General features: G+C 39.7%; 1 protein-coding gene and 1 long non-coding RNA gene across 7 annotated transcripts in view; one reads left to right on the top strand and one right to left on the bottom strand.

Annotated features, from left to right (window-relative positions):
- Positions 1-15,761, top strand: part of LOC123802253 (uncharacterized) — a 79,634-nt gene extending 63,873 nt beyond the window's left edge. The window contains exons 6-7 of one of the 5 annotated variants that reach the window (XR_015722400.1): positions 28-181; positions 1,358-15,761. This is a non-coding gene — a long non-coding RNA (uncharacterized LOC123802253). Of the gene's footprint in view, positions 1-27 lie in introns of all 5 variants that reach the window. The other 4 variants (XR_015722401.1, XR_015722402.1, XR_006782470.2 and 1 more) reach the window with 4 other exon arrangements.
- Positions 1-16,401, bottom strand: part of MPP7 (MAGUK p55 scaffold protein 7) — a 205,641-nt gene that overhangs the window by 2,938 nt on the left and 186,302 nt on the right. For both annotated transcript variants that reach the window (XM_045812812.2, XM_087857582.1), the window contains exons 13-15: positions 3,222-3,315; positions 2,081-2,189; positions 391-534 (exon numbers count right to left, since the gene is read on the bottom strand). In XM_045812812.2, the coding sequence (XP_045668768.1) occupies positions 391-534; positions 2,081-2,189; positions 3,222-3,315 (347 nt within the window). The remainder of the gene's footprint in view (positions 1-390; positions 535-2,080; positions 2,190-3,221; positions 3,316-16,401) is intronic.

The raw sequence follows: 16,401 nt of genomic DNA, 5'->3' as shown, positions 1-16,401 counted from the left end.
GATGCTCTTCTGTGTTTCCTCTTTCAGCCACAAATGAAAACGGCCCTCTGGCCCTGCAGGTTCTTCAGACGTCGTAAGGGCCAATGCTCTCTCAGATCTGCTTGTAACTCAGCCGCTCGGACGGAGCTCCCACCTTCCGTGAACTGCAGGATTACCCCTCACTCAGTCATTACCGGGATAGGTCAGTCAATATAATAGGAGGATCTACTCACAGAGGCACAGAAAGCCGTTACAGTGCCATCACCCAAACTGTATGCACCCGAGTACAATCCTGTCTGTATCGCGTTCTGGACCACAGCATCTCCTACACCGTGTCCCCCGAAGGCTCCCGCCCGCACGGGTGATCCCAGGTACCACTTACGTCGTCTCACGGAGCATCACTGTACTTACTGTAAAAGGCTTTGCAGCACCTTGGTCATCTCTGCTTGAAATAATCTTGGCATTTTTTCTTGTCTCCCTCAAGCGCTCTATTGATGGAGGCTTTATAAATATCACGTAGGGCTTAAATTCGAGGGTCCTTAAATGCTTCACTGTCTGCAAGGAAGAAGATACATTTTTATTTCTTTATAACATCATGAGTGAATTTTACAATAAAACCAAAGTTTCTTTCAAAGGAGAAAATTCCTTAAAATTATCTAATTAAGGCCAGTTCTTTCAATATATTATTCAGTTGACCATTAAATGTCATAATTCTATACCCCTGAAAAAATGGTGGAGAATGTAAGTTGCCTTTTAAAATGTTTTGAAATATGTCATAATGAACAGAAGCAGCTAAAAATATCATAAAACTGATTTTTAAATCAAATACTCAAAAGATGCTATGAGTTAACTAACTCTGCACATGAAAGTCTTCCAAACATCCCATCTAAGCCTCTTCCTGATGTCAGGTAGGACTCTGTCATTCTGTCTGTCTCGTTGGCCATTCTGTCCTTTGGAGTGTCCTAAAAGGGCAAGCGTCTGCTTTCCATGAAGCTTGTCAACACTCTCCCACCAAAACATCTTACATAATTTACGCTGTGCTTCTGAGGACTCAGCTGCAGTTGACGGGGAATGGTAAAAGGGTGGGGGTGTATCACCTCTTGCCTGTGCGTCAGGGCCTCCCCAGAATGGGAGTATAAACCATGAACTCCCCCGCAAGGTTACGGCGGGGGTGGGGCGGGGCCGGAGCCTCTCTCTGTCCGCAGGGCTAGCGAGGCTCTGGGGACTGAGAGCTGGACCCACACTGAGGGAGCGGGACACGACTAGCCCCAGCGCACTGGCAGGGAGACGCTGCACGAGCAGGAGTACCCTACCCGTCGCCGGGGCCTAAGTGAAGGGGGCAGCGGCCCTGCTGATTCTTGGGATGCTTTTACTCCAGGTCCATCCCCCTGAAGAGGAACGAAGGGCTTCTCCAGGCCGTTCCGGCTCCTGGAGGTTGTGCACCCATCAGTGGAGCAAGACTCTGCGGCCTCTGGGTAACGAGGAAAACGCGAGGGGTTGGGTCCCTGCTGGAGGAGATGGGGTTCAAAAAGAACTGAATGGCTTCAGCCACTGGCCTCCTCGGTCCACAGTGTTCACAAGCGGCCCAGCCGGCAGCAGGGATTCGCCCGACAGCTGCAAGAAGACCTCATTCAGCCCCACTCCTGGGAGATGCCCCACAGCTCTGGGTAGGGGGCGCTGTATGCTTCTAGGATGTGCAGAGAATCAAGAGAAAGGGCCAAGACCCAAAGTGTCCATTGTAAAAATTACAGACGCTTATACTTAACACTTAAGAATATGTTATACATGTAGCAACCATTTTTTTTTTTTTTTAAAGAAAACGACACAGAAGAAATGTCTAAGAGCCCTTGTACTTGGCAAACACGGAATACAAGCAAGAGTTACACACAGACCTTGTGGCTTCCCCTACTCCTCTTTTCTAACACTATGGGCCTTTTTTTCTTCTCCCTCTCACCAGAGACTTCTCGAATTACACTTAAATGCTTTTGTCATTAGGAAAGCCACTGATATGCCCCAAAGTGAGTAGCCTTCAGATCTGTCCCCCATCCTGAAGGTTCACATGAAGCGTGGTAGCTCGCTGAATGGTGCCTTGTTCACGTACGTGAGGCTGAACATCCAACAAACAAACTTTGTTTTTAGCCAGGACCGACCGCACGGAGTCTATGCTTGTGCCGTAGTAGTTGTTTTTATATTCACCGTACTCAAGAAACCTGCAGGAAATCAGATCTGCATCAGCGCCATTTGTGAATTAATTACAGATACAAGTGGAAAGACATAACTCAAATATATAAAAGATTTTTGCTGAACATGGTTTTTTTTTTTACTGTGTTCAGTAAAATAAGTAGGGCCAAGTCCTCCAGAATGTCAATTTTAAAAAATCTTGTATTTTACATTTTCGGATCAGTAACACTTGCTTGTATTACACTTAAGCAGAAAAAAAGTACTTCAGTCCAGCAGTACTCTGTTTTCCATCACCTCTTTTTCAGAACTAATGCAATGCAATAAAACAGTGAATAAGCCAAACAATAGAAACTACTGAAATTTCACTGCACGCTACAGAGTAACCACGCTCAGCTTCAGAACGACAGGAGGAACTGCTTGGTGGCTAATGGAAGCAGGGCAGCCGATTACGTGCTATAAAAACACAATCGCTGTGCCAAACGTGGAAAAAAGCATTTTGATGTTTCAATAAAATCCCCAAATCCTGCATTAAAACACACATTGCTCCCTGATACCCTAAAATATTCCCGCTGAAGCAAATGGAGGACCTGGGGAGGTGGGGGAGTTAGAGCTGGCCAGAGGACATGGTACAAGCAAGGTGATGAACAGTATTTTTAATTGTTTGAAGAGCCAGTGAGGGAGAGAGGTGTGCGTGGAAGAGATCGTGGAACTAGGAATCTATTACATCGGTGTTAGTTTTTTAAAGAAAATTCTATTCAAATTCTATGTTAAGATTCAATGAGTGGCGTAGAAAGAGGTCACAATAATATACGAGCAACATTCCCTCATCCTTCAAAATGATTCCTACCCATTTAAATACTTACCAGAAACATAGCAGCTCTAGGTTATTAAAAAATTACAGGTGAAGACTGGTAACACCTACTAATTGAATTATCACCTTTTTATCCATTTCAAATATTATAAAACTTAAAATATATTTCAAATGGAAGGTAACCCTCGGTTGCCTAAAACTGGATACAGAGGCACAGGCTTAAAAATAACCAACAAAAACTCCCACATACTTGTTATTTTGTACATCTGTCTCGAACAAATGCTTGGAAATGAAAATATATTCCACACCATCGCTCTCCTGGCTTCTTCTTGCTCTGGTTGTGTCTGCAATTTAATTAAAAAGAGTTTACAAACGTTTACATCAGCCACCCAGAGGAAGATACTTAAAAAAGAAATCATCATGTATTAAAGTATTTTTCGGGGCGCCTGGGTGGCTCAGTCGGTTAAGCATCTGCTTTCAGCTCAGGTCATGATCCCGGAGTCCCCAGATCTAGTCCCTCATTGGGCTCCCTGCTCAGCAGAGAGCCTGCTTCTCCCTCCGTCCCTCACCCTGCTTGGCGTTCTCTCTCTTGCTCTCTCAGATAAAGAAATAAAGAAAATCTTTAAAAAATAAATTAAATAAATAAATAAATAAATAAATAAATAAATAAATAAAAATGTATTTTTCATAAGCCAGATTTAAAAACTTAGGAAAAAGCAAATTAGCTAATAAAGTGTCATTCAGATTTTCTACTGATTTGAATATAGATTCAAAATTAAATTGCATTGGGTCTGTGCTATTCATTATTTTCAAGGTGCTCTAATATGTTAGATAAAAATGGTATTTTAACCCTTGAGGAAAAACTCCTGGCTTTTGCAGATAATGCTTATTATCATATTTACTGATTGCTGAAACAAGTCTAACGCCTGCTAGGTTGTAAGGTAAGCTCTGAAATTATTTTACTGTCTTCCACACACAGCGCAGAGTGAGTATGCCATCAATGTTTTGTTTTACTAATTGAATTCGAAGACCTCTGTGTGCTATTCATTCCTCCTTTGCAAAATTATAAACACCTTCTTAGAATACTACGTTGCCGGTCTGCTACTAAGTTACAATGGAGCAGAAAATACAGGATTAACTATAAAAACATAACCAAACCTAAGGAGTTGCATGCCAACAGGGCAAGTGAAAAACTGACCATAGTCCATCCTTCCTGCAGCTTACAGCTAAAACACTCTGGGCCCAGACAACTATCTCAGCACTCTGAAAATAAATAAAGCAGGTAGACTGTGGAGAGGAATCAACCTGCATGGGGCAGAGTTTTAACTTTTGTTTCTTCTTAGCTTTGCCCTGAGGGTGAGAACATTTACAGAGCAGCATGTGTTCTGGGTGACTCGATTCCAGTAGGAGCCCTTTTTGGTGAAAAGAACCAAGAAAAACAAAAAAGCCCTTACAAATTGAAGAGTGTGGAGGTAATCCAGGAACACTGGTGAAGAAAATATTCTAATGCTGTGTAGGAACCAAGACCAGCTAAATAACAACCCCACTTGCGGTTCAGACTCAAGCTAACACTGTTTTCAGACGTGGACTGAGATTAGAACACACAAGTCTCAGCCTAGCCTGTGAATAACAGCAGCACAGAACACCCCCAAACCAACGTAGAAAAGACTTAGAGAACTGAGCTGTGAACTCGGCACACCAGTATCAGACTCTCCCCTGAACCACGTGACAGGGAAGACCCAAACCAGTGTAGCAAAAACTTAAGAGAACTGAACTGAGATTGAAACAACTCAGAAAATGAGACAGAAGTTAAGGTGTAAACATAAAAGGGTGATTACTTCCTAAAGTGAAAACATTCTCCAGACTGTTCACACCCCTCCACAATCTTCCTGATTTACTCATTTTCAAAGTGCTCAGATAGCTGTCTGGGGCCCAGAGTTTCTAGTTGTAATCAGCAGTAAGGATGGGCTATAACCAGGTTTCACTTGCCGCATTGGCACTGCAACTCTTCATGGTTTTTGTTTGTTTTTAAAGTTAATCCTGTATTTTCTAATCCAGTGTAAGCAGGACCTAGCGTTTATACAACAGTGCATTCGTAATATCCACAATGCAATTTAAAATTATTCAGAATACAAGAACTAAGAAATTATGACCAATTCTCAAGAGGAAAATGGTAGATGGCAACTCTGAATGACCCAGAAGTTAGAACTACCAGACAAAGAATTTAAGGCAACTATTTATAACTGTGTTTTAGAAAGTAAAGGAAAACACATCTGAAATGAATGAAAATATGAATTCTCAGAGAAATGGAAACTATAAAGAAGAACCAAATGGAAATTTTAGAACGGAAATATACTATATCTAACAGAAACAAGTTGCTAGATGGGCTAGGCAGCAGAATGGAGAGGACAGAGAAAAAAGCCAATGAACTTGAAGGTAGACCAATGGAAATCATAAAATCGGAGCAACAAAGAAAAAAAAAAAGATTGAAAAGATATAAATGGAGCCTGAGGGACCTGTGTAATATATATGTAATTTGGATGCTAGAGGAGATGAAAAGATATTGAAGCACAAAAAAAAAAAAAAATGTATTTGAAGAAATAATGGCCCTAAGCTGCTAAAATTTGGTGAAAGACAAACGGTTTACAAATTTCAGAAGCTCAACAAATCTCAAATAGGATAAATTGAGAGAAAAATCATGCCTAGACACGTCAGAACCAGAGTACTAACAGCCAAAGATAAAGAAAAAAACCTTAAAAGCATCTAGTTAAAACCAATACAGTACACATGAGGAATAATGATTTCAATGACTACAGATTTATTATAAATCGTAAAAACAAGAACTCAATGAGATTAATTATCTAGACTTGAAGTACTGAAAGAAAAGAACTTCACCTAAAATATCCTTCAAGAGAAAAAGGCAAACCGAACACCTTCTCAGTAGAAGAGAGACTAAGAGAATTCATCAGCATATCTGTTCTAAAAGAATAGTCAAGGAAGTTTTTAAGCTAAAAGGAAATGTTAAGAAGGAAATTTGTATCTTCAAGGAACGAAGAAAGAGCAACAGAAAGAACAGCTGAATAGAAACATAAGTCTGTTTTCTTCTCTTACATTCCTTAAACATACACACACATATATAACTGATTTAAAAGTTATAATATCTGGTAGAGTTTTCAATGTACGCAGACACACGCATTTGTCATCTAGCACAAAAAGGACTAGGACAAAAAGGGATTTAAATGACTGCAAGGTTTCTATATATTACGTGAAATGGCATGAAGCTAACTCTAAGTAGACTGTGAATGGTTAGACATGAAGCATGTCGTAACCCCTAGAGCAACCAGTAACAAGTAAGGCAAAGACATATAAGCAGAGAGCCAATAGATAAATTGAAATGGAACACTAATAAATATTCAAATAATAATAATAAAAGAAATAAAAAGCAAAAAAAAATCGGGATACACAGAAAAACATAAAAGTATCTTAAATTTAATCATTTCCACAATTCAATAAATGTTAATTGATTTATATACTCCAATAAAAGGCAGAGAGAGAATGGGTGAAGAAGCAAGGCCCTGGTACAGGCTGTCTGTAAGTTTATAAGAAAGACACATTAAATATAAAGACACAGATAAGTTGAAAGTGAACAGATGGAAGACTATGTGTACCATGTAATCAGTAAGCATAAGGCAGCTAAAGTGTCTACTTTAGTATCAGACAAAAGACACTTTAAGAAAAAGAGTATGACCAGAGATAAAGAAGAATGTTTCATAATGATAAAAGAGAAACTTATAACAATTATAAATTTGTACGCACATAATAACAAAACTTTAAAATACATGAAGCAAAAATTGGCTGAGTTGAAATAGAGAAATGGACAAATTCACAATCAGAATAGGTTTTACCACCTCTCAACAACTGATAGAGCTGGACAAAATGCCAGTAAGACACGGGATCTACACACCACCACCACCGTCAGGGGTCTAATTAATACCTGTGTAATGCGACATCCAGTAACTGCAAAATACACATGATGTGTTTGTCAAAGGGAGATCATATGCTGGCCCATAAAAAGTCCCAATAAATTTAAAAGAAGCCAAATCATAAAGAGTCAATTCTCTATAAACCATATAATGAAAAACCAAAAATAAGATATCTAGGAAAACCTCAAATATCTGAAAATTAAATAACACACTTGCAAATATTATGATTCAAAAATGAAACACCAGAAGTGAGCAAAGACTGTGAAGCACATGACAAGGAAAATACAACCTACCAAAGCTAGGGGATAGAACACAGGGCACAGCAGGAAACATATCTTTACGTACTTCTGTTAGAAAAGAAGATTCTAAAATCAGTGACTGAAAGTTCATTTTAAACACTGCTAGAAAGAAAAGATCAAAGTAAACCCAAGCCAAGGAGAAGAAAATAATAAACAGAAATTAACAAAATAGAAAAAAAGGAAAAAAAACAACCAAAATTTAAAATCTAATTACAGTGATTAAGAGAACAAAAATCGCCAATATAAATAATGAAAAAGGAGTTATTATCAGAGATCCTATGGACATTAAAAAGGATTAGAGAATATTACGCACCACTTTATGCCAACATCTTTGACAATTTAGACGACACGGAAAAATTTCTTCAAAGTATAAAGAACCAAAATTGAAACAAAAGGAAACAATACTTGAGCACCCCTGTATCTACTGCATGAATCTATTTTTTAAAGATTTTATTTACTTATTTGAGAGAGAGAGAGAGAGAGAGAGCACAAACAAGCAGGGGGCGGGCCAGAGGGGGAAGCAGACTACCTGCTGAGCAGGGAGCCCGACATGGGGCTCGATTCCAGGACCCCAGGATCAGGACCTGAGCCACAGGCAGATGCTTAACCGACTGAGCAACCCAGGTGCCCCTAAATATATCTGGTTTTTAAAACCTTCCCCAAAAGAGTACAGGCCTAGATGGCTGATGAAGTCTGTCCATCATTAAGAATGAAATCACACAAATCCTACATCAACATATTTTTTGCATAAACAGGAATCACTACTTAATTCACTTTATGATAGTATAACCCTAATAGTAAAATCAAACAAAGACATTAAAAATATTACAGACCAATATCCCTCGTAAATTTAGATGCAAAAGTTCTTAACAAAAATATTAGCAAGTTAAATTCAACAATACACTTTCAAAAAAGATACCAGATCATGACCAAGTAGACTTTATCTCATGAATGAGAGGTTGGCCAAACATTTGAAAATCAATGGAATTCACATTAATAGAATCAAGAATAATACATGATCATTTCAATGTATCTAGAAAGAGCATTAGAAAAAATTTCAACACCCATTCATGACAAAAAGTCTCAGCAAACTAGGTATCACAGGGAATAATGCTTTCAAACAAATAATGGGGCATCGATGAGTCAACATCATACTTAATGGTAAAAGATGGGAGTTATATTCCCTTGAGATCAGAAACAAGGCAAGTCTGCTAAATAACATGAAAAAATAACTTGAAATGGATCAAGACCTAAATGTTAAATGTAAAACTATAAAACTTCTGGAAAAAGCAGAGGATTTTTAGACAGAGCACCAAAAGCACAAAACATAAAATAATAAATTAGACTTTGTCAAAATTAAAAACTTTTGGTTTTTGAAAAACAACATTAAGAAAATGAAAAGACAGGATGCCTGGGTGGCTCAGTTGGTTAAGCATCTCATTCTTGATATCAGCTCAGGTCATGATCTCAGGGTCCTGAGACTGGGTCCTGCATTGGGCTCTGTGCCAGGTGCGGAGCCTGCTTAAGATTCTTTCTCTCCCTCTGCCCCTCCCCCACCTTGTGCTCACTCTCAAAAAAAAAAAGGCAATCCACAGACTGGGAAGAATATATGAATAACACACTTATCATATAAAAGACAGATCCAGAATATATAAAGAATTCTCAAAACTCAGACAACAGAATTTTTAAAAATGGGCAAAATATCTGAATAGACACTTTACCAAAAGAGATGATGCATAAATGAGTGTGTCCACGAAATGCTGTTCAACCTTATTAGTCATTAGTTAAATGCAAATTGAAGTACAATGAGATACCACTACACACATAGAGGCATACCTAGCTTTATTGTGCTTTGCTTTATTGGGCTTCACAGACACTGCTTTTGGTTATTTTGTTTTTATTTTTTTTATTTTTTTTATTTTTTTAAGATTTTATTGATTTATTCGACAGAGATAGCGACAGCCAGCGAGAGAGGGAACACAAGCAGGGGGAGTGGGAGAGAAAGAAGCAGGCTCATAGCAGAAGAGCCTGATGTGGGGCTCGATCCCATAACGCCAGGATCACGCCCTGAGCCGAAGGCAGACGCTTAACCGCTGTGCCACCCAGGCGCCCCGGTTATTTTGTTTTTAAAACAAATTGAAGATTTGTGGCAAGTCTATCAGTGCCATTTTTCCAACAGTATTTGCTCACTTTATGTCTCTGTGTCACATTTGGTAATTCTCGTGGTGTCTCCAACTTTTTTATTATTGTATCTGTTATGGTATCTGTGATCAGTGATCTTTGATGTTACTATTGTAGCTGTTTGGGGTGCCATGAACTTTCCTCACATAAGATAGTGAACTTAATCAACAAATGTGTGTGCTCGGACTGCTCCAGTGACTGGCCATTTCCCCAATCTCTCCCCCTTTCCTCAGGCCTCCCCATTCCCTGAGACACAACAATATTGAAATTAGGCCAATTCAAAACCTTACAACGGCTTCTAAGTGTTCAAGTGAAAGGAAGAGTCCCACCTTCTCACTTTAAGTCAAAAGCTAGACGTGATTAAGCTTAGTGAGGAAGGCATGTGCAAACCTGAAACTGGCTGAAAGCTCTTGCACCAAACAGTCGACTTGTGAATGCAAAGAAAAATTCTCGAAGGAAATTCAAAGCGCTACTTCAGTGAATGCACGGATGATAAGAAAGTGAAACAGTCTTATTGTTGATATGGAGAAAGTCTGAGTGGTCTGGAGAGAAGATTGCACCAGCCGTGACGTTCTCCTAAGCCAAAGCCTGATGCAGAGCAAGGCCCCGACTCTCTTCCGTTCTATGAAGGCTGAGAGAGGTGAGGAAGCTGCAGAAGAAAAGCTGGAAGCTAGCAGAGGTGGGTCCATGAGGTTTAAGGAAAGAGGCCGTGTCCATAACAGAATAGCACAAGGTGAAGCAGCAAGTGCTGGAGTAGAAGCTAGAGCAAGCTCTCCAGAAGATCCAGCCAAGACCATTAATGCAGGTGGCTACACTAAGCAGATTTCCACTTAAATGAAATAGCCTTATGTTGGAAGACAACGCCATCCAGGACTTATAGCTAGAAGTCAACGCCTTGCTTCAAGCTTCAAAGGACAGTCTGGCTTGTTAGGGGCGAATGCAGCTGATGACTTTAGGTTGAAGCCAGTGCTCACTGACTGTTCCGAAAATCCCAGTGCCCTTAAGAATTATACTAAATCTACTCTGTCTATGCCCTGTACATGGAACGACAAAGCCACGATGACAGCACATCTATTTACAACATGGTTTACTGGATAGTTTAAGCCCACTGTTCAAACCTAGTGCTCAGAAAGATTCCTTTTAAAATACGACTGCTCATTGACAATGCGCCTTGTCACCCAAGAGCTCTGATGGAGAGTATGGTACAACAAGATTGTTATTTTCATGCCTGCTAACAACATCCATTCTGCAGCCCATGGATCAAGGAATAATTGTGGCTTTCAATTCTTATTATTTAAGAAATACATTTCTGTAAGGCTATGGTTGCCACAGATAGTGATTCCTGGATCTGGGCAAAGAAAATTGAAAACTGACTTATGGAAAGAAAACTTTACTTTGGAAAGGATTCACCATTCTAGATGTCCTTAAGAACATTTATGATTCATGGGAAGAGGTCAAAATATCAACATTAACAGTTTGGAAGAAGTTGACTCCAGTCCTCATGGATGACTGTGAGGGGTTCAAGCCCCAAGTGGAGGAAGTCACCGCAGATGTGGTGGAAACAGCACAAAAATTAGAATTAGAAGCGGAGCCTGGAGATGGGAATTACTGCCATCTTGTGATAAAATTTTAACGGATAAAGAGATGCATCTTACGGATGAGCAAAGAAAGTGGCTTCTTGAGGTGGTGAAGAATCTCTGAAGATTGTTGAGATGACCAAAGAGATTTAGAGTATTACATTACCTGAGCTGATAAAGAAGCACAATGTTTGAGAGGACTGCGTCCAATTTTGGGAGAAGCTCTATGGGTAAAATGCTATCAAACAGCACTGCATGCTACAGAGAAATAGTTCATGAACGGAGAGTCCACTGATGCACCGAACCTCATTATTGTCTTATTTTAAGAAGTTCCCATAGTCACCCCGCCTTCAGCAACCAGCACCCTGGGCAGTCAGCGGCCAACCACCTCAAGACAAGACCCTCCCCCAGCAAAAATATGACGACTCACTGAAAGCTGAGATGATGGTCAGCACTGTTTAACAATGAAGTATTTTAAAATTAAGGTAAGCACATTGTTGTTTCAGACATAATACTATTGCACACTTAAGAGACTACAGTATAAGCATAAATACTATTTCTTTTAGGAATAATTTTTATATGTACTGGGAAACCCAGAAATTCATTTGAGCTGCTTCACTGCCGTATTCGCTTTATTGTGGTGGCCTGGAACTGAACCGTAATATCCCTGAGACAGGTCTGTATGACACGGAGATAAACTTAAAGGGCTCACTACATCAACGGTCGGCAAAGCTGTGCAGCACCTAGATCTTGCATACACGGCTGGTGGGTTGGAAGATGGTATGACCATTTTGGAAAATGGTTTGGTAGGTTCTTAAATACGATCCGGCCATTCTATTATGACTTATTTACCCAACAGAAACAAAAACATATGTTCATCAGACTATTTAGCTTATAGGTTTATCTGTAAAAACGAAACATGGGGGGGGGAGCCCCCAAGTATCCATCAGCAGGGAAATGGATGGCTAAATAAATTATAGTATTTCCGTACAGTGGAATACCACTGAGCACTGAAAAGGGATGAATTGTTGCTCGTGAAACAACCTCGGTGAATCTTAAACTCATGCTGGGTGAAGTAAGCCAGGCAAAAAGAATTTGGGAACATACTGTATAATTTTATCTATATAAAGTGCTAGATGATTCAAACTAATCTATAGTTTCAGAAGGTAGATCCATGGCTGCCCAAGGCCAGGGGGAGAAGGATGGATTACAAAAGGCATGCGGAGATTTTCTGGAGACGGAAATGTTCAGTATGTTGACTGTGGTGATGATTTCATGTGGGTCTACATACGTTAACATTGATCTAATTGTACATGTGAAGTATGTGCGACTTATTTACTTCAATTATATCTCAATAAAAGGAAAACTGTGGGAAGTGAGAAAAAAGTAACCCAATACAAGAAGTAACAGATTTATAAAACCCAATTAATTTAAATTATATGAACAATTTTAGTTGGACTTCTATTTAGTTACCAAGCATATTTTAATACGATAGTCAGATCTCCTGGAACTGTTTTTTGTATTTCAACTGGTAAAGCACCAAGAAGGTATGCTATTTTTTATGAGGTGTCACACCTTTTGCAGGAATACCATGAAATACTAATAAATTTAATTCTATCATAAAAGCTAAGAATGAATTTCACAACAGAAATAGAATCTGTTAAGTGTATATAACGTAATACACATCTGAGAGTTAGAAAGATAGTAAAATTGGTATGATGCCCTGCTTTGGAATTTAGGGTTAATATTCAACAGTTTCATTTTTGTTTACTGCTGTTCCTTTACCAAATAGTAAGCTTCATAAAAATGTATTGTTGAAAAATCAAAATTGAGAATTTTATGTGCATTAATTTGTCTCTGACGAACTGAGAAAAAGTTATTTTTATTCACTCTGAAAATGCAGCACAGTTGTAAGGATCACCGCCCTGACGTGTGGAGTCCCCGGGAAGGTTAAAAGTAGAACCACACAAGCCAACGAGACATTTGTGGCGCTGCCAAACACATTTAAAAGTGATCATATGCTTATCGGGAGCACCCCAAATTATCCAGGCCTGATGTAACTTTACCACTGAAGAATTTTAGTGTTAATCACAGTGAGGGACCACAGGAGTCACACAGACTCACTCACGGTGAGGAATCCTGAGTAAGGGATCCGGAAATTCTTGAGAAGGGAACTCAAAGGGAAAGATGGACATATTAACCACAATGTAGGCCACCACTCACTACAGTTCACTGTCTGCGTACCCCCTTTGTTGACAGTGTAAGACAAACACCGAACAAATACGAGACCAGCTCCAAACTCGACCCTCTTCCCCTGCTTCAACAAAATTCCCAAATAACTGCCATGGTGAGACAAGAAAAAAAAAATTTTTTTTTAAATTGGTACCCTAGTTCTTACATATATATTTTAGAAATCTCAACTGAGGTTTTCTATGGACAAAGAAGTGTTACAGAACATGAGTTCCCTGAAACCTATGAAAACATATAACTATGATATATGCCTTCACGAGAAACCACAAAGTGATTAACAGGTGTGGTTGACGATGAGTGCCCAAATTCCAGACTAGACTTTGGAATCCATCAAGTCTTTGACATCGACTGCAATACAGTTTGTTAACTACTTTATTTTAATTTCCTGAGACAGCCTTTCGAAAGGCTGGTTATATTACTAGTCATTTCAATGTGCTGATGGCCACCTGGAGCCTCACCGCAGTGTCGATGCTGCTCACTGAGGCTGGGATTTGCCACAAAGAAGCAAACGAGCAGAAAACAGGCCTCGGCCACCACCTTCTTTAAAAGCAACTCGGAATGTTTAATGCGGTGACGTCGGTATTTTGTAAAGATCATCTAATCTGTTCTGCCATTGTAGCCCGAGGGCGGCAGTATTTACCTCACTTAGCATCCCTTTAAATTGTTTTTAAATTGCAATAATTGTAGATTCACAGACAGTTGCAAAAACAGCCTAGAGAAGATCCCCTGTAACGATCACCCCGCTTTCTCCAATAAAGGAAGGCGTTCATCTTCTGTAACTGCAGTGCGGTCGAGCCTGGCAAAACGACATCCGCGAACCACAGTGAGCTAAAGTACCAAGTATTTCTTTTTAACGTACAGAGAAGTTCACACATAAGCTTAATGAGTTTTCACAGTTCGGAAAACGCCCGTGAGAGCAGCGCTCGACCACGGAACGGGACATTTCCAGCACTCCAGAACCACCCTTCCAACCCACCTCCTCAAGATTTCTAAGAGCGCACGCTAGCACTGCTTTTACTGTATTTGTAAAAATGACTCCTACCGCATATTCTCTTTTGTGTCTGCCTCTGCTCGCTGAACATGTTTGGGGGATTCATTTGTGTGGCTGTGTTGCAGTGGCAAACCGTGCATTGCCGTCTTCCGCTGTGTGAACATAGCATCACGGTACCTCTCCAGTCTCCTCCTGCTGGGCATTTGGGTCGTTTCCAGTTTGAAGCTCTTGCGCATCATGTTTCTAAGACTACCCGAGGGCATGCTGTGTGCGTCTCTGGTGGCTGCGTACTAGGAGTGGAACCGCGGGGTCGTGGGGTCGATGTTGGCTCAGCCTTAACAGACACTGCCACTTAGTTTTCCAAAGTGGGTGAAATTAATTTACACTCCCACCAGCAATGTGTGAGAGTTCCATTGCTCCCCATTGTTTTCAACTTACCCATTCTGGTGGAGATTTAGTAGTACATCTTGGGGAAAGATTTAGAGTTAAATATATAACAGAATACTGGCCGAATAATCAAAGCAATAATTTTTCTCTAGATAATCAAGACTCTACCTGGAGTATTTTACAAAGCAAAACAATCTCAAATTCCAACACTGTTCTTAAAATATATTCTTCTGTAATTAATTAAATCACCCGGAGTTCATGCTATGGCTGTTATTTTCCAAAGATGTGCAGTGTTATGAGTCACTTGGGATATATAAAATAGACTTTCAGGCATTCTGTCAGGTTTCCTGAAGGAGAATCTCTTTGGAAAGGCCTTGGAATCTTTTCCTAAGAAGCCCAAGAGATTTTTATCATCAGGCGAGTCTGGAAAACACTGCTCTGTGGGGATTCTCTGACATTAACACCTGTTTAAAAGTGATTCTGAGTGGAAAATTACTACTTCGGGGATTTCTTTGGAGAGTCCCAGCCGCAGAACCTTTCTGGATGTTGTCAATTTCTTTAACAACCTCAGAGACAGATGTTATCTGAAGTGTTGGATAGATTGAGGCCAAGTACGTTGCCCTAGGTCCTTGAGTAACACCAAAACTGTCATAACGGGTTATGTTTGGGAGACAGCCTTATTGGTATTTATCATCTTCCAAATAAATCGATGTTTATTACTAACTGTGAGACAATAAAGAGCATCCGTAGTTGGAAAAGACTGTGTAGTGTTGTATGGGGGGAGGAGGGACATGGAAAGTGGAGTCTTGGTGGGTGCAACTATGACGTGTACAACTCTGGGCAAGCCCATCTCCTTTCTCCCTGCTTCCTCCTCTGTGGCAGGCAGATGTTGCTCAGTGGTTGGGACGATGAAATGAAGACAAATAAAGGAGATGAATACATGGTACGAAATTAACACATGCATTTTTTCCCCCTTTGTCATCTGTTTTTCCACCCTTCAGGTACTTTGTAATTGCTAAGACTGACAATTGTTTTGTAAAATTCTTGAATTACCCATATATTGCGAATCAGCTTTTGCAAAAGAAGTGAATAATTAAAGTTTAAAAAAAAAAAGGAAAAAAACACTGTTTAATTCCACATTTCCACATTTTCCTTTCCTTTCATCTCTGTTGGTGGAAACCAATGGCCCTGTAACGTATGGCTGAAAATGATTATAAACAATAATTTGGAAAAATGCAGTAACAAGGAGTAACTTGAGGTAATAGAGAACTATAATTTTAAAATAAAGTTGAACTCTTCCAAAACTAGAGAACACTGCTCAGGGCCATATACAAACAGTTGTGTTTTTTGTTTTGTTTTGTTTTTAACAGTACCAAAACCACTTGAAAAAGCCAACATTTCAATTTTAGCCTTTTAGACGGCTTTCTAACATCAACACATTAAGTAGTCAAACGGCATTTATTCTGGAGGTCAAAATGCTTCCAGCATCACATTTCACTTGTAAGAAAGCCTATGAAAACCTCTTTTATAAAAATAGATCTAATTCTGTATACTGAAAAGAAGCCCACCATATTTGGATTATATGGCCATGAAAGGCCCATTTAACACCATCTGCCAATTACTACATATAAAAAGTAATTAAGAAAGGCTTCTATTAGAAGAGGCCTCCTTCGGCTCTCTGTGGGTTGGTCCTTCTGATCTTAAACCTGGTGAAAACCTCTGGAAAACATTAGCACTTATTTTAGGAAGTAGAAGAGTCAGG

This window comes from Ursus americanus, chromosome 31 (assembly GCF_024610735.1).
Source record: "Ursus americanus isolate L20-20 chromosome 31, mUrsAme1.1.p, whole genome shotgun sequence".
Taxonomy (NCBI): Eukaryota; Metazoa; Chordata; class Mammalia; order Carnivora; family Ursidae; genus Ursus; species Ursus americanus.
The sequence above is the reverse complement of the archived record's forward strand: the minus strand, read 5'-3'. Positions and strand labels throughout refer to the sequence as shown.